Raw genomic sequence first — 23,572 nt, 5'->3', positions numbered from 1 at the left:
ATTTTTTTGCCAATCGTTTTGACCGATTTTTATACATGTTTTAACTTACACCCCGAAAACTTATACATATATGTATATATATTTATGTTTTTTTTTTGACTAAATAAACCAAAAGATATTTGAAAAGTGCTTTGTAATTTGAAAAAATGCTACGTTTTAAAATTATTTGACTGCCTATTGCATACTTTAGAGGGCGACATCACTGAAAGTTTCAGGGAGGGGGAGGGTTATGGCAATAGATTGATCGTTGCTAGGTCATTATATACGAATATCTGTACAATAAACTATAAAACCTTTTCGTAGTTTGATAAGAAAATTGAAAAGAAAAAAAAGAGAAAGTACAATACTATATAGATTTCAGATCCAAGTGCTTGGACTTTATCGTCTTTATTTCAGGAAGAAGACTCAAGAGCATTTACTATCACTCACGTTTCCTTAGTTTTGACCCCAAACAACTAGCTACACGTTTATATATATGACATTCAATTGGCAATATCAGTGAAAACACTCGATAATTTATTAGCCGCTCGCACTTCACACACACACAGCAAGCAAGTAAGTGTTAGGGGAGAGGTGAGGGGAACTGGAAGGAGGACATTCATACTGGTAGACTGTGACTCTGTGAAATGTCAATTGATGGTTTATGGCGTGGGAATAACAAAATTCCAATTGATCTTATCACTCGCCATATTAGCGATTTCTTTACTTCTATTGTCAGCTTTTGAATCGCGGTTAAATTCTTATCTTGAGATTATTACGGTTACGGGCTGTGATTATACCCTAAATAAATCACTAAGCTCAGGAAATAATAAAAAATACAAAAAAAAATCAAGAAAATAGAAATGAGTTTCACACATGTGTGATTTGTGTTGAGTCATTTGTGCGAAAAATAAAAAAAAGTTCAATGATGTCAAGGAACAAAATTTACGAGTATTACTTGCCAAAGGCAAAGCCTATCTCTTATATGTACATACATATGTCTGTATATGGCCTAATCGCATCAAGGTCAAATCAAATCCATCAATAATCTAATAACGCTTGGACTCGTGGAATTGGGCCTGCCTCTTCTCTTCATACAAACACACACTCAACTATCGGTGATCCAATATATAGATAGAATATCAATTGAATCAGTCAGAAACCAATACCCCCAAAACAGTTAACAATGTTCACGTCAATTGTCAAAGTACAATAACAGAAATTTTAGGTATAAGTAGTAAAAACGCTTTTCTTCCACTTGAATAAAAAATACCCTCCCTGCTTAAGTACTTGACTAATGATAAATCAATCATCTTGACAAAAAAAAAAGAAAAAAACAAAACTCAAGTGACTCAATTTTAATCGGACTAGGATTTCTAAATAATACCCCCAATTAAATAGTATATCTTTAGTTATTACCTTAGGACCACATATGCCAAAAATTGGAGAAGAAAGGAAACTCTCAATCAATTTGTTATTACTTTATAATTTTAAAAATATTTAATTTTACTTTAAAACAAATGTAAATTTTAAGTGGCATAAAACTTCAAGTTCAAATAGTGTAATTTGCTTTTCAAATAACTAAATATATAACCATATATAAGGGGGAATATTCCCCCCCATGCAAAATGCACAAGTTAGGGTATAATAAACGCAGTGAAATGGGCTAAACACTTGAGATCTTTATATATACATATATGTATTTATATGTCGAGCATGCACAAATTCCAAATAATTTATTTGCTATTTTATTGTATTTATTTATTTTTTCTTTTATACTCCGGAAATGTTTCATCAGAGCGTTTTGGGAACTTTGTACCCAAACAGCTAATGTCCCACAAAAGAAGTGACTTTTTTATAATCTTCACATGCATCCGGGGGAAGGTGGGGGGTCTTGTGATGACTGAGGTGGTAACAAAACACTTGGACCCCATTCGATTGGCATTTGCCATTGTTAATTTGCTAAATAACCCCATAGAATTTGCTTAATTATTAGTGGTAAGTAGGTCTTAACTCACCAAGGGTCCTTCATTTGCAAATACTTTTCCATTGACAGCCTTATCGGGCATTCGACGATTTGTGGTTGTGATTGAAGAACTTCAGTGGCTATCCACTTATGAATAAAGCATTTGAATATGAGTATACATAATTGTTTCATTTTCAAAATGATTGATAAGCAATTTAAGGCGAGTCACTAGAGAGTCCAAAAGGGGAGCATGAGGATAGTTGAGTATAATCCTATGAAGGATTCATATTTTTGCTGTAAAAAACTCTCACTTGTTCAGCTGTTCACTTAGTCACTTGTTCACTGACTCAGTTGTTTATTCGTTTACTTGTTCACTAACTCATTTGTTTACGAAATCAATCGTTTATTAACTCACTTGTTCAGTTCTCCACTGGATTATTTGCTTTTCTTCAGATCCCTCGAGTGACATTAATCGTAATGTATAAAATTATCTTCAATCGTGATAAATAAAGTGAACATGTGAGTCTATGAATAACTGAGTTGGCCGCGTCAAAGTTTGAATACCCTTGCAACTGTTTTGGAAACTCTTTCCTTACCTATAGCCATCAAAGTGGAAAAACGCATAGGAAATAACAAAGATATTGATTAAAGTCACTGTTTTCCACCGATCGTTCCAACGGCAGCTATATGATATAGTCACCCGATCTTTATCAAATTCGGCACAGTCATTAACAAATATATTAAACTAACAAATCTTTAATTTCAAAGCAATCGCGTCAAAAGTAACGAAGTTATTGACAAAAGTCACTGTTTTCGACCGATCATTGCTATGGGAGCTATATGATATAGTCACGCGATCTTGATCAAATTTGACATAGTCGTTTATATGTGTAATAAACTCACCCATATTAAATTTCAATACAATAGCTCAGAAAATAACGAAGTTATTGAGAAAAGTCACTGTTTGTGACTTTGCCATTTGTATGGGAGCTATATGATATAGTGATCCGATCCGGCTGAATCCGCGATATACAACCCCTGTAGTATATACAAGCCTACATGCAAAATTTCAACTCTGCAGCTCTTACGGTCTAGGAGGAGTTTGCGTTGATCCAGGCGGACGGACGGACGTCGTCGTGCTGATCAAGAATATATATACTTTATATGGTCGGAGATTCTCCCTTCTATGCGTTGCACACTTCTGACCAAAATTAATATACCTTTTTTTGCAAGGGTATAAAAACAACTAAACAAGTGATTCAATGAATAAAGTTATTTAACAACTCTGCAAAAGTAAATTAACCAGTGAGCAAGTGAACTGGTTCATAAATTTAAGCCTAAGCAACTCTAATTGTAAGTAGTATACTTATTTATATAGTTTGGTATTCTTACATATCTTATCTTAATTCAAATTCAATCGAAGAACCTGAATATTTATTATGACACCTTGACTCAATTACACTAGACATCAAATTATTCAAGACCAAAACAAAGAAATTAATGCAATAAAAAGAGATCTATTCACACATTGGATCAAAATAATGTCAAAATAATACAAATTACCTTAAATTAGCTTACTTAAATAGTTAGTTCCTTTGACTTATTCAAGTCATACAATACAACTGATCAAGCAAAATGCTAATTTCGATCCATATAGATCCATGTAGATCATTTATGTATATTCCAAGGACATAAATCGATCGACGAGAAAATAAAACGTTTGTTTTTAATTTTTATAATTTTTATTTAAATTAATTTATTTTACACTTTCAAGCAAAGTATTTTTAGTTAATTACAGTGTGTGGGTTTTTTCTTTCTTTCTGTTTCATTTTTAATTTTTATTTCGGTTTCTTTTTAGTTTTGTGTTTTGTTTTGTTTTTTTTTTTAAATTTGTTTTTATTGTGATTTTGGGACTTCTTTTTGTTTTGTTTTAATCAATATGAAAAAAAAATAGAGATTGGTAAAAACAATAATAATCATAATCATAATAATAATAATAATAATGAATAATAATAATAATAATATATATCCTTCATATAAGAGATATATACATAGATCTATATATATATATATATATATATATGTTAAAGTAATTGAATGAAAACTTGGATAGAAAAGTCGTCATCATGATTCTCGCCTTAATATATATAGATGAATTTCTTGTTGCGCTATTTTACAATTAATTATTATAATTAGAATTATGCTTTAACGATTGGTTGTTGGTTTTTTGTTTTTTGTAATGATTTAATTATAATTAATGTTTCTTGTTTGTTTTTGTTTTTGTTTTTGTTGGTATCATTCGTTTTTTTTTCTTATTTAAGATTAATATTAGTTATTAGTTTGTTGTTAGAACTAGTTTTTACTAAGGCTTGGTTTACACTTGACTTAACTAGGCATCCTTTCTCTCTCATTCTCTCTCTCTTCGTCTTCTGCTATCTTCACATATCCTTTTTTTGTTTTGTTTTTCATCTTATTTAAGTGTTTTTTTTTTTTATAAACGGTGTGTATGTGTGTGTGTGTGAGTGTATTTAGCAAAAGCAACAAAAACAAAGTTGCCCTTAAATTTTTTATGTTTTGGGTTCGTTTTGTTGTTGGTTTAATAATTTACAAATTGTTTCACTTAGCAGCTAATTCCTCATATATATATATATATGTATATATATATATATATGTGTGTGTGTATATAAGTATGTATGTGTGTGTATATAAGTATAAGGAAGTCTTAACATAAATGTTTAACTCTATTTTACATACACTAAAGCTATAAATATATTTATATATATATATATATATACATATATATATAAATATATATAATTAATGCAATTTGTGTTGCTTTCTCTTTTTAATTTATATAATTGTAATCACAAATAGTTTTGGAATATGCTCTCTCTTTCGTTCTTTCTCTACTTTCCATCTCTCTTCTGCTCGTACGTTTCAAAAATTAAAAAAAAAAATAATAATAAACATAAAATCAAAAAAAAAAATGTTACTTTACACACACACACACACACACACACCTGCTCCTTGAATTATCATATTTTTCGTTTTTTTGTTCTTTGTTGCTTTCTAGTTTTAATTTAAAATAAAAAATTCAGACTGAATAAAATAAATATCAAACTTAAGGAGGGTGAAAAAACAAAGAAAGTTTTGCATTTTTTTTGTTTGATTTTCCCTTTTTTGTTTGTTTTTTTTTTCTTTTTTGGTTAATTCATAAAGTTAATTTGTCGGTTAGGCTGGGCGCGCGACATTACGGGGGCGTGGCACAAGGCTGCCAATAAGAAGTTAAGAATAAAACGCCACCTGGCGGCTGCTGGTTACAAAAGGCAGCGTTATGTTTCTCTGTTTCGTTATCGTTTGTTTGTTTGTTTAATTCTTTAATGATTAGTTTTAATTAATCTTATTTGTTTTTTTGTTTTTATTCTTAGTGGTTTTTTTTTTTGTTTTTTGTTTTTTGCTCTAACAAGTAACAAGGCCACGGCGGCAAAGCCTTGACTTGAGTATAAATTACAATTGCATTTGTTATTAAATTAATTGTTAAAAATTTGTTAAGTGATTTGTTTTTCTTTTCGTTTGTTTGTTTCTTTTTTGTTTGTTTGTCATTTTGTTTTTTTAGTTGTTTTTTTTTTGTTTTTTGTTTTTTGTTTTGTTTTTTTTTTTTTTTTTTTTTGTTACTTTTTGTTTCGATTTGGTGTCAGTTTTGATTGTGTGCAGCTGCTGCTTAGGGGGGCGTTTTTTTCCGATCTCTTGGCAGCCACATGACAAAACGGGGGAGGGGTGGTGTGGGCGAGACGGGGGGTGTGGTTGCATTGCGCCCAGCCGCCATTTTCATCTACGAGGATTGATTGATCATTAAAAACACACAAACTAACTAAGTTATATACCCGATATACTTAAATATATGTATATATATATATCTATATTTGTTTTCTGGTTTTTGTATAATATGTTGTAGCCTATAATCTAGGGGCAAATTTGATTTTACAAATTTTGTTTTGTTTTGTTTTGTTTTTTCTTTTGTTGTTTGTTGTTTTTATCGATATAGTGTGTATATATATATATATATATGCATGTTCATGTTAATTATAATTATTATTTACAATTAATGTTGCTTTGTTGCTGTTAACGCAATTTGAAGGCATTTTTTATGCGCAGTTTACAATTGTGATCTAGACATAATGTCTGATATATATAATATATGTATCTAGTCATATCATATCATATATAGTATGTATATGTATGCATTTATGTATAAATTTATGTATAATTTACAAAAAATGTTTAACACGCTTTCATTCCTCCTCTCTCATCCTCATCCTTCCATCTTTCACTGTCAACTGTCTCTTTTCCATTCGTCTCTATAATCCATCTCTTTCTAATTCATATACATATACATCAATTTGATTCGCTTTTTTTGGTAACCATCAATCGATCGAGAATCTTCTTGGGCGGCGGCAACTTGTAAAAACTTCTCCTCCTAACCTCACATACACTCGTAACTCGTAACTCCTAACTTCTAGTACTCCTAACTTCTACTCCTAAACTGGTAACTCCTTAAAACTTCATCTCTAACTTGTCCTAAATCTATTCCTAATTAATTCCATGCCTTCCTTATATCAGAATCAGCGAAATAAAATCTGAAAAATAAACTAAACTGAAACCTATGACTATATAATATATATATATGTATATAATCCAATCTAATAAATAGTATATGTATCCTTAGATATCTAAAGCTGATAAGTTTATATATACATATATATATATATGTATATAACTATGTCTATAGTATTAATGTATGTATATGTTTGTTTTTTGTTGGTTTTCGTTTTTAGCATTAATAATAAATAGCAATTCATATTGAAAATAACTCTGTCATATTGTGTGGGTCTATATCGATTCTGTTTGGTTGTTTGTTTTTTTTTCGCTTTTTCTTCTTTGTTTTTTTTTTTTGTTTTCTATGGAAAGCAAATGATTTTCGTTTTTTTTTTTCTCTGCTGCTTCCATCATTCTTCTAAATAGTTAAAAATCTATCACAAAATCAAATACTAAGTAAAAAATGTTAGAAGTTATTTACACAAAGAGTGGGGCGGGGGGGAGTCTGGGATAAAAATCGTTTTGTTTTATGCTGTAGGCGGATATATATATATATATATATATGTGTGTGTGTGTGTGTGTGTTTGTATATACTTATATTGTTGGTTGATCTATTTTCTAATTGTTTACAAAGCATTTTGGCTATTGTTTATTATGTTATCAATTTGACTGTTGGTGTTATTGTTTTTACGTTTGTATTTGTTTTAAATCTGATTCTACTCTATATCTCTCTCTCTCACTTTCTACTGTGTTTTTTAGTTATTTGAATGTCATCGACTGGAAGTATCCCTTAAAATATGGAGATTGCTAGATGATTCGTTTATATTTCGTATTTGCATTCTATATAAAAATATGTGTATATATGTGATCCCGACTTTTTGCTGTTTTGTTTACGTTTTGTTTTTGTTTATTGTAAAAGCTCCTATAAGGAGCACGCAATTATATATATATATATGTATATATATTTATATATATAAACTGAGAGCCAGAAAATCAAAGACACAACAATTAAATAAAATTTATGAAAAGAAACAAGTTATTTGCCTGTGTCTGTGTGTGTGTGTGTGAACCTAGGTCAAACTCTATACATCTATGTACTGCCTGTGTGTGTGTGTATGTGAAAGATAAATTTCATAGTCGCTCCAAATATTTACTTCGGGTCTTTCCTTTTTATCTTAACATACGATACGATTGTGATTGTTGTTGTTGTCGTTGTTGTTGTTAAAAAATAATAAGAAAACAGATGCTTTTCTATATAAATATGTATATATAATATATATATATATATGAAGGTGGTTACAACACACATATGTATATCCGATTTTAAATGAATTATTTTCTTTCTAGAACAATTGTTTTTGTTTTTTTAATTTAAGGTCAAATATATATAATTATAATTGTGTTAGGGTAAGGAGTGGTGGGTAGGGGGTAGGGAGGGGATAGAGTAACGTTAAACGTTTTACGATTCTTACATATAAAGAAAAATTAACATACATATATATCAAAATGTATATATATATATATATATATATATATATATGGTAGAGAAAAGAAAATTTTACATTAGATTTTTTTACCTATAACTTATAGCAGGAGTGGCGGGGGGTGGTGATTAAATTAAGGGGTGCGGTTGGTTGGTGCGGAAAATAAAGGGGAGTGTACTTTTGTTGAAAAAGTTTTGTCTCTATATATAAATAGATTGATATAGGTATATAACTGGAGCTTGGAATTCTGGAAAATGCTAGGTGTGTGTGTGTGTGTGTGTGTGTGTGTGTGTGTGTGTGTGTGTGTGTGTGTGTGTCTTGGGAGAGTGTTTAGAGTTAGAAAGTTAAACTTAAACTTAATTACAAGATAAATTTAAATGTTTTTTGTTTTATGTTTTTCTTCTTTTTTTGCGTTTTCCATTTTTAGTTTGTTTTGTTTTGTTTCGTTTCGTTTGTTAGATAAACAAAAATAAGAAAAAATCAATGGAAAAATTAACACACAATGTTCCCTGGCTTAGTTGATAATTGGTTGGTGTTGGTTGTTGTTGTCTTCACCTCTCCCTCTCTCACTGCCTGTGATGAGGGGTGAGGGGTTTTCATGCCTTTTTCTTCAGCTAGTAAAAGTAATGCAAATCAAAAGAAATGCGTCGACTGTCCATTATAGCAGGGATAGGGAGACATCATCAAGTTGTTGTTGTTGTTGCTGCCACTGTTGTTGTTGTTGTTGTTATTATTATTATTGTTGTTGTTGTTGTTGTTGTTGGTGGTGGTAGCATTTGCAGCATCTTGATGATTAATGTTGCACTAGAGTCTCTCTACAAATTTTGTCAATTGATCAGATGCATCGGGCATGGCACCGGCGCCACCACCTGGCTGGCCAACAACACCCACATTGCCGCCAACATTGACATTGACACCGCCAACACCGACACCAACACCAACACCAACGCCGACACCGACACCGACAACACCAACGCCCACATCCTGGGGTACACCCGGCAGAGGCGACTGATGATGCATCCCATGATTATGCATACCATCGTGGGGACCTTGCGGTGCCGGTGAATGGCTGCTCATCACATGATGCGGCGAGGGTTGGGCACGCGGCGAGGCCGATGGTGCCGCTCTGGGCGATGGCGCCGATCGCGGCGATGGTGTTGGCTGCGGGGAACGTATGGGCGGTGATGAGCGGGCTGATTGCATCAATTGTTGCTGCAGGGTGTGCGGCGTGGGTGGGCCCATTACATTCGAGCCGGGCCCGCCGCCGCCGCCGCCACCAACCACACCAGGGCCGCCGCCACCGCCAACAACAGATGGATTCTGATTCTGAGCATTCGGCATGGCCACCTGCATCATTTGCTGTTGCTGCTGCTGCTGCTGTTGCATACCTGGCGGCATTACGCCCATTTGCTGTTGCTGCGGACCGGGCTTCACACCGGCACCGCCCTGTCCCTGCAGCATATTGTTGGCCGCCGCATTTGCCATATATTGATTGGCTCCAGGGCCAGCGTCTCCGCCACCGCCTGCACCTACTGGTACACCGGCTGCGCCGCCGGCATTGAAATTGCCGGCACCGCCGCTAACGGGGAATTGCTGTTGGCCGGCTCCACCCATATGTGGGCCACGTTGGCGTTGCGGATACGGTGGCGGGTATTGATTCATTTGCATATAACGCATCTTATTCCAACTTTGATTCGAAACCTAAAAAATGATGTTTAATAAGATGTAATAATTCTCTCATTTGAATGGGGGGAGGGGGGGCGACCTAACTAGATGAATGGAGGGAGGATGGGGAGGAGATTCGACTTACCATGCCACCTTGGGTGGTAACGCCGGGCGGTAGATTCTGCAACATCATGGCATTCTGCATGCTCGGCATACGTTGATGTGGCCCAGGTCCAACGGGGCCACCTTGTTGCTGCTGTTGCATGACATTCACCTGCTGCTGCTGATTGGGATTCATTTGTTGTGGTCCGCCCTGTTGTTGTTGTTGTTGTTGTTGATTCATCATATGCTGCATTTGTTGTTGCTGCATCACTTGCTGCTGCTGCTGTTGTTGTTGCTGCTGCTGTTGCTGCTGCTGCTGTTGTTGTTGTTGCTGCTGTTGTTGTTGTTGCTGCTGCTGTTGCTGAGGATTCTGCGGCCCATTGACAGCCTGCAGGGCACCACCAGGTGCACCACCAGCTGCCGCATTCAACTGACTTTGCTGACTCTGCTGACGCTGCTTGATAATGGCAGCCATAATCTGAGGATTCTGCTTGAGTATGGTAAGGATATGCTGGTTGCTCTCATTGGTTGGATTATTTTTGATCTTTTGCATTATTTGAGCCAACTGTTGGGTATTCAATTGCTGCGTATTCAATGGCGGACCATTGGCCATGTTTGGTCCGGCCTGACCCTGGGCACCGGGTGGCGGACGAACTCCGCCGCCGGCACCGGCAGCACCACCCATTTGGGGACCACCCATGCCCATGCCGTGTGGCGAGGGACCGACAGGCATTTGACCAACACCAACATTAACACCGACGCCCACTCCACCAACTCCGCCCATCTGATTGGGTGGCATTCCCATCATTTGGTGCAGCGGTTGCTGCTGTTGCATGGCATTCGGTTGCATTAGCTGATTCGGTGGCTGTCTCATGCCAGGTCCCTGACCCACCTGGCCGGCATTATTGGTATAACGCTGCTGTTGCTGTCCAACTGCTCCACCGGGTCCGGGTCCGCCACTGCCGCCCCATTGATCCAAGGGCAGGAGATTGGTTAGGCTCAGAACATTGCCGCCGCAGTTGGCTGCACCGGGCACGGCATTTGGATTGCCACCGCCGCCGCCGCCACCACCACCGGGTCCCACATTGCCAGTCATTTGATTAACCACACCAACATTGCCAACCATGCCGCCCAGCTGATTCACGCCCTGATTGGGCACACCCACACCGCCAACACCGACGCCTAGCGGTCGATTCATGACAGGCGGCGCCATCGCCACACCCTTGCCAAAGCCACCGCCATGCGGCACCTGTTGACGAGCGGCCTCCTCTTGTACCTGCTTCACCACCTGCAGCACATTGGGCGAGGGTGAATGACCTCCACCCGGCTTCATGCCAATGCCCGGCTGATGTGAATGCGGCGATGTCATGCCGCCTCCGCCACCGCCCGACACAGGCGAGGGCACTGGGACCGTTGATGGCGACATTCCGCCAGCTCCTGGTGGCATAATGCCACTTTGGCCGGGCATCACTTGTTGGCTAACAGCCACACCGGACATGCCGACGACGGGTACACCGCCAGCCGATACAACGGGTCCGCTTACCGCCACTGGACCAGGCAACGATGATGGAGCCGCCGTTCTTGACATAAGAGCCACACGACGACGCAACAATTGCTGCTGCTGGAGTCTGGAAAGAGAAAAGAGAAGAAAAAGTTAGTTCTTAGCCCATATCTTTGTGATTGCAACTGGAGGGAAAAGGAGGAGGTTTATGATCGTATACTTACTTTTGCTGTAATTGCTGCTGCTTCAGCTTGTGCTTGATATTCGGACAGAAGGGCACTGGACACTTCTGCTCCTGACAATGCTTGGCATGATAGCAACAGAGCGCAATCAATTGCTTGCATATGGGGCAACCGCCATTTGTCTTTCGCTTGCAGTTCTTTGTATGCTGAACGACTCGCTTCATCTTCGTGCACGATGGCAGACGACAATTGGCATCGCGACATTGGCAGGCATGGACGAGAGATTGAATGCAACGTTGTATGGACTGTTTGCGTGCCTCTTGAGGATTTGCTTGCTTGAGATCGGCTGGCGCTGAACCATCATCCAGATCAAAGCCAAGTCTCTCCATTTTATGTTGATGGCCGACTTTCTCCTTGCACACAGTGCATAGATCAAAGTCCTGTTAGAGATCAAATAAATTTATATATAGTGAGATTTAATAACAAAACATAAGAGTGACACAAAAAGGTGCTTCAAACTGGACACTTTTCTCCTTTTCGCCCTTGCACAAGTTTCTCAACTTAAATATTTTAACATTTTAACATGATTTCTCATCCCACAATGGCAATCTATTTCTTTTCTCAAGTTTTGCTCAGGGTATATGACGGTGCCTTGCTCTAGAGTCTAAAGCAATTCTCCAGAAATGATGAATAATGTGTGTGGGGTTAATGATAACAAAATGTGTTCGAGAATAAAATTGTTATTATCGCTGTTTTTTCTTTTCTTTTTTCTTGTTGTCTCTTATCGCGTCTTAATAAAATTATGTGTGTGCTGATAGAAAGGAGGGTGGAGGCGTGGAAGGAGAAGATCGTCTTACAGTACAACGAGACAACGAAAACAAACCATAAACACAACATTGTTGTTTTTGTTTAGAAAATATCAATTTTGGAATGATTTGCGTTTGAAAATTAAAGTTAGGTCAGAAATCATCCACTTATATTCACCCTTCATTCAAAGAACCGAGGAGTTCTTTACCAATCTAATTTGAAGCAACCTTATAATATAAATATAATTGAAATTCGACTTACATCACAGACAGTGCAATGATAGCGCGTCTCCACGGCTGTCTTGCAATGATTACAGGTATAGACGAATTTATCCTGACCCTGGTTATGCAGCTCATAGAGCATGGACAATGTCGAGAATTGGGCACGACGCAGAGAGGAGAATTCATAATGCTTATCGCGGGCGAGTGTTAGGAAAGCATCACGTCCATCCATTAGATCACAGGTTAGCAATGGATCAGGGTCTTGGATGGGCGCTAAGCTGGCTGCCGATTGAGCCGAATGTAAACGTATCACAAAGAATACTTCTTTATGCTTCTCCATGGTGGCATAAATTTTAGCCGACAAATCATTGCCCGACTGATGTTCATTCGATTTTTTGCTATTCTTTCGTTGCGCTGCTTTTGATTTATTTGATTTTTTCGCCTTCTTTTGGCCCTTCTTTTTGCCATCACCACTGACCTCGTTGTCCTCAATGGAGAAGAGCTGCAATTTGCAAGTTAGTTAGTTTTGTTTATCTCACATTATGATTATTATTATTTTAATAACTTACATTTGCCGCCGCTGCTGCTTCTGCTGCCTCGGCTTGTTTACGTTTCTCTTCCTCCTCTTGGTCAAGTTCTTTGATACTCTCTTCGAGCACATTGGGCCAGAAATCACCCTCAAAGTATGGCAATTCAGCAGCCGAACCCAATTTATCCTCCATGGCCTGCTTAAGTATATCCTTATAGTCCTGTATGATACGCTCAATCATACCCTTGTCGAGCATCTTCTTATACCATTCCTGTAATCGCTTTGGCTTTGGAATTTTCTGATCTGTCGGATGACAATGGAATATATAATCATCGCCCTCCGATGGCGGACATGCCCAAATGTGGGCCATAGTATAGCCCAATTGTTTCACATAATCCATATAGCCAAGCAGAATCTCATGATAAACAGCCGTACGATATTGCCGCGGGCGAAAGAAGTGAACCGAATCCAGATATGCAATATAGACGCGTCGTGTATTCGGTGCCGGACACTCGGAACCATACTCCTGGACATGCATGCCAAAGAAACACACATCAATGCCATCGACCTCCTCGAAGGCGAATAAAGCTTTGGCTCTGTATGGAAACTCTTGCATCATTTCGCCACCCTCGACAAAACGACGCCGCATTCCCGGTTTGACTTCCACACACTTGTCCGACGAGCTGACCACACGTATATGAACCTCACCAGCGCCGGCTTCCTTCTTCTTCAGGAAGTTATTCACTCGCGTTTCAATATAGACGCCCAATTTTGTGGTGGGTAAACGTTTGGCATTAAATTTATTCTCCTTTCGCTTAGAGTTCTTCTTTTTCAGGCAATTATCGCAGACAAAGCCACCTGGCCAAATCGAATCCAACCAGAGGACACAAATCTGATGTTGTTTGCGTCCACATTCCTGGCAATCGACAAAGGGTTCCAACTCGAGATGATCGTTTTTCATCTCTTTGAATTGATCCTTTTTGATTTGTCTGCAGCGGCACACACACACATCAAATAATAGTTAATAAATCATTCAATTCAATTCTTCAATCAATTGACTACTTACGTTTGAGACTGCAGCGGATCATCGCCCAATGTGACAGTGTCTCCTTGTATGTCATTAAAGCACTTTTGGCAGAACGTGTATCTATTTGAGGCAACACCGTATTCCTTTAGACTGTGTATATATTTATATATTTTTTTTGTTTTTTTTTCAGTTTATTTTTTTGTGTGTGATTTTGTATTGATGGATTTTGGTTGATGATGATTTTCCAATGAAAAACATAAATTAAAATGTGAATAAGTGTGAGTGTGTGTGTGTGTGTTGGTGTGTGCAACAAGCAGCGCGAGATGATTTTATTGTTGTTAATTATTTATTGTGGTAGAGGCAGGAGGACGACCAAGACGACGATGATGACGAAGACATACGACACACACGTGAGGGGAAAAAATCAAACATATATATATAAAACATTACAGATGATGACGGACACACAGTTTTCAAAAACCAAAAAAATATATATGTATATAAACATTTAAAGGAAAAACGGGAAAAAGAAAATAAAAGTAAAAAGGGAGAAACAGAAATATTTTTTTTAATAAATTGTCATTAGAGAGATTTGTTGTTAACAATTGTTTAGAAATATATAAACTAAATGTTGTATTTTGAAATAAACACATACAATTCTGTTTCCATTTTCATGATCAAATAAATTTTTGAAAGTCGAAACTGATATTGAAATAAATTTGTTTGCTTTTAAATTGTTAACTTTTTTAGTTTTGAGTAATATTTCAATAACATTCCTTCATTCAATTCATTCATTTCATAATTAATACGTTTGAAACAAATTATTAAATGAAATTTTTAAACCTTTTGGCAAGGCAAACAAAATGTTTAATAATGTTTTAATCCAAAAAGGTCGCCAAAACAAGCCAAATAAATAAAGTGAACAAATTTTGTAATATCAATTTCGATTTCAATAAATTTTTTGCTATAATTGAAAACAAGGACAGTTGTAAATGCTAATTATATTTCAATTTCGCTGTTGTTTGTGAATATGTGCTTCTAAAAAGTGGAAAAAAAAACCAATTTTTTAAAAAAGCCCGGAAAGAGTTTAAAGTTATTTAGAAAAATCTTTAAAAAAAAAAAATGTACCACAACATTTAGAAAATTGTTATCAAATTGTTTTTAAGAGGCAGTTAAAAAGAGTTTCCTCTTAATCAGAGAACTATTCAATTTAAATATTGACAATCTCTCAAACTCTTGAAAAAAAAACTCCCCTAAGAAGGTTTACTTTTAACTGAAGCTGAAGAAATTAGAGGTCAATTGAATGTCGAGTTGAATACACGACTGAATTGAAGCTTCTTAAAGACTTAAAGGATTCTAAATTACTCCCGACTAATCTTGTTTGCCTTCACAAACTTGCCAGAATACCAATCAATTTAAAGCCAAGGATAATCAAGGATGCTTTCTTTCTGATTTGCAACTTGGAATGGAAATCAACTTGAAACTTGAAGATTGACGGATTTAATATAAATCTTAAGATGTGACTGCGTGGATTTTTAGGTTAAAGCAACAAAAAAAGTGGACACTATGTGGTGTAAATACTCTCTAAGTGTGTGTGTGTGTGTGTGTATTATGATGCATTTTGAATAGTCTGTCTGTTTACTGCGCTCAATTATGATTTTATGTACATAAATTGCAATTAACAACGAGCATAAAACACACATAAACATTACACACACACACACACACACAGAGAGAGAGAAACAAAGAGATACACATAGAAAAACACAACCACACAGAGAGTAAGTGGAGGGCATATTAAAAATCAACTAATTTTTTATAGATATACAAATATCTGAGAATTATGTTTTGGGTACAAGAAAAAAACAAAAAAAAACACAATAACGGGAAAAGCACTATATGTATATATAAAAAAAAAAGATAACACACATATAAAAATTCACAACAAAAGCAAAATGAAATTATTAAGGACATTGCCCACATAAAAAAGCACACAGACAAGGGCAGAAGGGAGGGGAAGCAATCCTCCCTCTTACTTTTTGGTTTCTTTATGTAAGCAATATCTCATGAGTGGAGGAGGAAGGATTTGAGTTTACTTCTCTTATCCCAGACGATACATACCTATTCTGATAACTATAATACTTGGCATCACGCGGAATTGTGCACAATTGTTTGCCATAACAGCAGAGCACTTGCGGATTGAAAGTGTATTTGCGTCCACAGCAATAGCCCAAGGCCTGCATAACAGGATCGATTTCCTGCTCAAAGACCTCCGATAACTGTTGTCAAAAAAGAAATAACATAAATGAAATATTTTTATTTGAAATTAGTGTGAATGAATTTAGAAGATGTCTTACCTTAGTACAATAGCGATAAACGCGCGATGTCTTGCGATTATATAGCCAGGCATTATCAAACATTAACCAAACATCATCCACATATTCCCAGGGATCACTGTATTTGCCATTGAGTATATTGTTGCGTATTGTGCCCAGATCCATGGGCTTTTTAACAATCTCAAAGTAATCGGGTATACCGAGAGCTTGTGGATCAACCGGATAGCGAAATGGCACCGATTCGGGCTCCTGACGCAAAAGTTTCTCCAATGTTGGCAACAATGCGGTTCGTAGCTCTTCTGGATTGAATTCTGTGGGAGGCGAAGAAGAAGAATGGAGAGCGGGGGGTGGGGTGGTGTTTAGGGAATATGTTAGTTAGTTATTTGCCCACTTAATACTTACGACACTTTTTCTTCTTGTCGCCTGCATTTGGTGCCAATGGTTCGGGCACAACTGGTTTGGTTTCATGCTTAATTTTAATATCAGTTCCACTGTTACCATCCATACCGCCATTAATATCATCCGTTTTGCCGCCTTCGCCAGTTGAACTGCCATCACCGCCCGCTGCACCGCCGGCGGCTGCCGCTGCTGCAGCAGCTGCCTCATCCACATCCATTGGCTCGGATTTGATTTTAACACCATCGGGTCCGGTGCCATCCTCGGATTTGAGTTCCATTTTGATCATGCTGGTGCCATCGTTATTGACATTCTTGCCCTTGCCACCCGTCGAGCAGTCCATTTGGGAGCTATCGTTGTTGCCGCCGCAACTATCGTCCATAAACTCCTTTTTGATCTCATCCTCTGGCTTAATGGAATCGAGTTTACCCTTGGAGGCCATACCACCGCCACCACTGCCGCCATCTTGACTGGGTGATGGCGTATCATCGTCATTATCACGGGCTGCCGCCTCCAAGGCGGCCATCTGAGAGGATAGACTACTGCTCGAACTAATCATTCGGCCACCACCGCCTCCCGTTGGTCCACCACCGCCACCGCCACTGCTCAGCAATAATGTCGAACTGCCTGGTCCCGACGACGATGATGATGACGCGGTGGAGGCTGTTGTCGATGTGGGTGTGGCCACCGATGAGGAGGCACAACTCTGCGGCGTACTGGCCGTCGTCATTGGTGCCGTTGTGGTGGTGGCTGTGGCTATGGTTGCACCGCCGGCGCCACCACTGCTGTTGCTATTACTGTTCCCGTTGCCGCCGTTGCTGCTACTGCCGCTGCTGCTGCTTGCACATGTGGCTGCCGCCGAGGCTGGGGTGCTACTGCTATTGGCCAAACCGGATGCCGATGCCGCCGGCACTGGTGAGGCTGGTATGTACGGAGGAGTCGCCGGCCGATCGCTCAGCGGTTGCATTAAACTGGAAACGGAGGGCGGATTGTTATTTGGATTTGATGGTGTACCAATGGGGCCATTGGACAGAAAGCCAGGCGATGGACTTGGTGCGGAAACCGTTAAACCACCGCCCGATGCCGATGATGTGGAATTGACACCACCACTACCACCACCTGCACTTCCTCCTCCCGTGCCGCTCGATGCTGCACCGCCCGCTTGTAGGGCATCTAAACTGGTGGGTGTTGGTGGCATATTATTCAGTTGTTGTTGCTGCTGCTGCTGCTGTTGTTGTTGTTGTTGTTGCTGCTGCTGCTGCTGTTGTTGGGTCTTTTGTTGTTGCTGCTGCTGCTGCTGCTGTTGCTGCGCTTGCATGGGCGAACTAAAGTTATTTTGCTGCTGAATGGGCGTGGCATTACTAAAAGGCGATTGGGGCATTAATATGCCAGTCTGTTGTTGTTGTTGTTGTTGCTGCTGCTGCTGCTGTTGATGAAGTAATCTCTGCTTCATCATCTCACTTAGCGGATTCGCTGAAGCTCCGCCAGCTCCTCCGCCCGCAGCTTGTCCATTGATAAACTGTTGGGGCTGAGGGACACCCGGCACCGGACTGGTTAGGGCATTGCTAGCTGTTTGGAAAGGTGAGAGTACAGGATTGACTACCATTTGACCACCAGGACTCGGTCCAGGTGGTCCGACCAGCATATTGCCAGGCTGTTGCTGCTGCTGTTGTTGCGGTTGCTGTTGCTGCGGGAATTGCATACGCTGTTGCTGTTGCTGCTGTATGGTTAGCATATTGCCACCAGGTGAATGACTACGCATGGCCACCATATTTGCATTTGGTCCACCAGCACCGCCAGCACCGACGACGCCGCCGACACCGACACCGACGCCGACGCCAACGCCGCCAACACCAACTGGGGCCTGTGGTCGCAATTGGGGCTGCTGTTGTTGCTGCGATTGCATTACACCACCGCCCATGGGACTGATTAGTGGACGCACACAACCACCGGGACCAACTGGACCGCCCATTGGAACAGGCTGTTGTTGTTGTTGCTGCTGCTGCTGCTGCTGTTGCTGCGTTTGTGATTGAGGTTGCTGTTGTTGTTGCATTAACATCTGCTGATGCTGCTCTTTGCGCTTAAGTCGCTTCTCTTCCAACTCCTTTTGGATCTTGTAGATCTTTTCGGCGAGCAGATGATAATATTCGGAACGCGAATTGGCCATCTCGTACATATCCTTTTCGACCTTTTCGGCATAGGATACAAGATTATGCATGCGCTTGTCCTGCATTGTTGTTGGATCGGAGGTAGGAAAAATGGCCTGAACAAGCTTGTGGACCAAATGATTGCGTAAATCCGCTGTCACAGATTCCCGCCAATCTTTCTCACAATCGGCCACCGAGGGTGGTCCACTTGAACCAGGACCACCACCACCAGTGCCGCCAGCACCACCGCCGGAATTGTTTGCACCGGCAACGGAACCGCCGCCGCCTGCTGTTGCATTCGGCTGCTGATTGGGATTGGTCTGATTGGGACCAACGCCACTTGAGGTATCGGCAGGCATCAGGACACTGGCTGGCGTTCCGCTATTACCGCCCGGCGGACCCACTACATGACCCTGGGCCTGTGCCAATTTCAGTTTGGCCAACTGATCGGATTGTCCTCCAACCATTTGCGGTGTATTATTGAATTGCTGCTGCTGCTGCTGTCCACTGCCGCTGCCGCCACCGCCGCCAGCACCGCCGCCCACATTGACGGACAATGGAACCGGAATGTGACCCAATTGGGCATTAGGTTGTTGTTGTTGTTGTTGTTGCTGCTGCTGCTGCTGCTGTTGTTGATCGACCATAGAGGGTAGACCACCACTACCGCCGCCGCCGCCAGCTCCAGCACCAGCTCCGGCACCGCGTCGTCGCCCGACAGCATTGGCAGCAGCGGCCACGGCTAGTGCCGTATTACCCTGAAGGATTTGCTGTTGTTGTTGCTGCTGCTGAACACTGTTGACATCATTGGTTAGACCGCCTGCCGAGTTGGGACCACCCAGGACTCGCCCTGGCGGCGCACCCTGCATCCGTATGCCCGGCGGCAGAGTTTGTTGTTGCTGTGCCGCTCCCCCAGGACCGCTGGCACCTCCAGGGCCCGTTGCCCCGAGCATGCCAGCTGTAACTGGAGAATGTCCCACATGACCCATGCCATCGAATCGCCGTAAATCTTGCTGCTGTTGTACCTGTTGCTGAAGGACTTGCTGCTGCTGCTGCTGTTGTTGCATCTGTTGCTGCTGCGTCATATCAGTTTTCGGCGCATTTCCTCCTCCACCAGGCTGTTGTTGTTGCTGCTGCTGCTGCTGTGGCAGAACAATCGCTGTATTCTGAGGACCACCTCCGGGTGGGACTTGCTGTTGCTGCTGTTGTCCACCCGGTTGCTGCTGCTGCTGCTTGTTATCAACACTGACAAGGCCGGCAAGCGGTTGATTCTGATTCTGGAGACTACCCGGAGCGCCAACATTAACACCGCTACCGCCGCCACCCGCTCCACCAGCACCACCAGCGGCACCGCCAGCAACTGCACCGCCGCCGCCACTGCCGGCATTCTGAAACATCGAATGATTCTGACGAAATGGAAAGCAAATGATACAATCATTTCGCTGGCAGGTCTTGTAGTGGAGCAATATTTGGCGCGACGAGGCGCAATGTTGCATGGTGCATTCCTTGCTCTGTTTACACGTGCCCATGTGGGCCAGTACGGCTTTCATGGCCTTGCAATAGTTGACATTGCATACCTCCCGATTGGGATTTAGATTCTCGCGCCGGTTACACTTGTGGGCATGAAGGAGTAGCATCAATTGCTGCTGGATTTGACGTTTGCGCTCATCGGAGATGTTGCCGGGCGGCGGAGGACCGCCTCCACTACCGGCACCGGGTACACCTGGACCACCGCCTGCCGCACCACCGACAGCACCAACTGTGGGCGCTCCACCAACTGCTCCACCGGGCTGTTGTTGCTGCTGCTGCTGCTGTTGTTGTTGTTGCTGCTGTTGCTGCGAGGTGCCTGGTTGTTGTTGCTGCTGCTGTTGCGGATGCCCCAACAATTGATTCGGCTGCGGCGGCCGTGGACCTCCTAGAGCCTGTTGGGCATTCATTTGCTGTTGCATTTGCAATTGCTGGCCAGTAGGCGTGCCTTCCGCCCCCATGCCCGACATGGGCACCACAGTGCCCACAGGACGATTGCCTTGCGGCAGGCCGGGGACAACTCCGCCACGCTGGACAGCCATTTGTTGGGCCAACAGCTGTTGCTGCTGTTGAGGATTAGCGGCACCACCGCCGCCAGGACCACCATAGTTGCCAACACCATACGCCATGCTGTTGATTTGACCTGGACGATCGATGAGGGAAAAGAGGAGGGGATTAACTATGTGCATTTCGTTGGACTCTAACAGAAACACTTACCCATCTGCATGTTGGGGTTTTGCATGCGTGGACCACCTCCTCCGCCGGGGCCATTGCCTGGCCCATTGCCACCGCCACCGAGATGTGGTCCTCGGAGCATATGCTGTTGCCCCACCATGCGCCCCATCATTGGACCATTTTGCATATGCATCGCCTGATTGGGAATGGGGATGGGATTGGTTACCACTTGGCCAGCGCCACCAGCTGGTCCTGTACCGGCATTCATCATACCGCCACCAGGTTGAGGTTTCAGCTGATTGACCATGCCGAGGCCGCCGCCACTAGTGGTCAATACCATGTTGCCCAAATTGCCCTGTGCAATTGTATTCATGCCTGCATGAGAAGTGACAAAGAACAAAGAGAAATGGAATTCAATCATCAATCATCGATGCTGCTGGACAGAATTTATGTGATTCTCTCTTACCTGGTATGGCGTTCATTCCATTATTGCCATTATTCGATATGGACATGGGCATTGAGTTGACCATGCCCATTTGTGCGGCCACTTGCTGCATGCCAGTGTTGGGTGATTGTAGATTCGGTGACTTGCTACTGCCCAATTGTTGCATTCCAGGCACCACCATTGATCCCTTTTGTCCCTGTTGTTGCTGTTGCTGCTGCTGTTGCCGCTGTTCGAGCAAATGCTGCAGATGATGATGTTGCATTTGACGCAATTGCTGTTGATTGCCAGCACCAGTTGCACCACCATTACCACTGACGGTGCCATCACTACCATCACCATTATTGCCACCACCAGGTGTGGAGCCAGCAACACCGCCGCCGCCGCCATTGCCGGCTCCATTCATTTGTGTGGACACAACACCGACACCGACACCGACACCAGGTCCTGGTCCTTGGGCTGGTGGTTTATTTGGTCCGCCGCTGGCATTTGTGGATACTACACCGCCGGTATTTGTATTCTGTGAATTTGGACCGCCGCCAGGACCACCGCCAGAACCGCCACCGCCGCCGCCTCCACCGCTTAACTGATCTGACCAGCCGCTGTTCGATGATACCAATTCATCTGGCAGATTGTCTTCCAGAAAGAATAGATCCGCTACAAAATAAGAGACAAAAAAAATGTTTCATAAATTTAATTAAATTGTGAAATTGGTTGTATTTGATTTTTCTCTCGATTTTCTTTGTTTTTCTCGCTTTCAGTGTAAATTCTCAAGGATTCTTTATGAAAAATCCAGGAGACAGGAGACAGGAGTCATGAAAGTCCTTTAAACTACCTAGCCTAAACAACTGAATTTCCATTAATTATATGCATGAATTAATCTTGCTCAATTCACTGCTAAATTTCTACTGAAATTAACTAAGAGCAAAAAAATCTAAGGCGGTGAAGAATTGAACAACACTGAAATTTGTGTGTTTGCCTTATCAACACTGATTTTGATTGTAATTCTCGAAAGGAGAATAGAATACCCCAATTTTTTTGAAATTTCAATTGGGTAGAACTTTAATTCAACTTTTACTTACAAATATTTATATGTTTTATTTTTTAATACTCACTTGGATCCATTTTGACCCGCTTCTGGGGCGGTTCGTCTAAGTGATCGGCCATCATCTAGCTAGCAAAATTATGCTGTTACGCACACACACACCCACAGAGAAGATCACAATAAGGAATATATATATATATCTATAGGATATATATATATATTTATAAGGTTTTGTGTGTGTGTGTGCGTGTATTGTATATGAAAATTCCAGTTGGTTTTTGTATCAGTGTTCTTTTTTTTTTCTGTTTTTTGTTTGTTTGTTTTGTTTTGTTCGTTTTGTTTGAAATTATTATATTATAATTAATTAATATTTTAAAAATGTTTTTTGTTTTCTTTCTTTCAATTTCGTAGTTTTCACTTTTAAACAAAAAAAAAAAATAATAATACAAACAGAACAATGATTGGAAATTTTCTTCTTGTTTTTGAGTTCACTTTTCCAACACACACACTTTTGTTGAGGAAACACACAGTTTGTTGTTGTTGTTGTTGCTGTTGCTGTTGTTGTTGCTGTTGTTGTTTAAATTTTACTAATTTGTTGTATGCCGAAGTTAGTTAGGGAAATTAACTTCTTTGTTATAAGAAATCCTGACGCAGATGCAGATAATGATAGATAAGAAGTGGGCGTTGTAATAATAGTAGTAGTAGAAGAAGGAGGAGGAGGCGATGTTGCTGATGTCACTGATGTTGTTGGTGCTGATGTGTGAGGTTGTTGTTGTTGTTGTTTTGGCTGCTGCTGCAACTTAAATTTGTTATTGGCTATCGTCAGCACCGTCGCCGCCGGCGCGAGCGTGCTGCTACTGCAGTAGCACGTCGTCGGCGCTTTTGTCTTGGTTGCGACGCCGTTGAGATCGTTGTGGCTCCTGCTGTTGTTGTTGTAGCTGCTGCTGT

At 40.9% G+C, this 23,572-nt stretch overlaps 1 protein-coding gene across 1 annotated transcript; it reads right to left on the bottom strand.

The window, feature by feature from the left end:
• Positions 1 to 8,466: 8,466 nt before the first annotated feature.
• On the bottom strand, positions 8,467 to 22,812 carry LOC6649171 (histone acetyltransferase p300). Its single transcript, XM_023179400.2, has 12 exons — positions 22,695 to 22,812; positions 21,604 to 22,236; positions 21,180 to 21,512; positions 16,798 to 21,105; positions 16,417 to 16,706; positions 16,181 to 16,338; positions 14,099 to 14,209; positions 13,073 to 14,021; positions 12,544 to 13,005; positions 11,518 to 11,915; positions 9,836 to 11,420; positions 8,467 to 9,726 (listed from the first exon to the last, which is right to left on the bottom strand). The coding sequence occupies exons 1-12, from the start codon at positions 22,747 to 22,749 to the stop codon at positions 8,830 to 8,832; spliced, it is 10,179 nt and encodes a 3,392-aa protein (XP_023035168.1). The 5' UTR covers positions 22,750 to 22,812; the 3' UTR covers positions 8,467 to 8,829.
• Positions 22,813 to 23,572: the final 760 nt, after the last annotated feature.

Source organism: Drosophila willistoni, assembly GCF_018902025.1.
Source record: "Drosophila willistoni isolate 14030-0811.24 chromosome XL unlocalized genomic scaffold, UCI_dwil_1.1 Seg141, whole genome shotgun sequence".
Lineage (NCBI taxonomy): Eukaryota > Metazoa > Arthropoda > Insecta > Diptera > Drosophilidae > Drosophila > Drosophila willistoni.
Note: the sequence above shows the minus strand (reverse complement) of the source record. Positions and strands in the feature narration are given on the sequence as shown.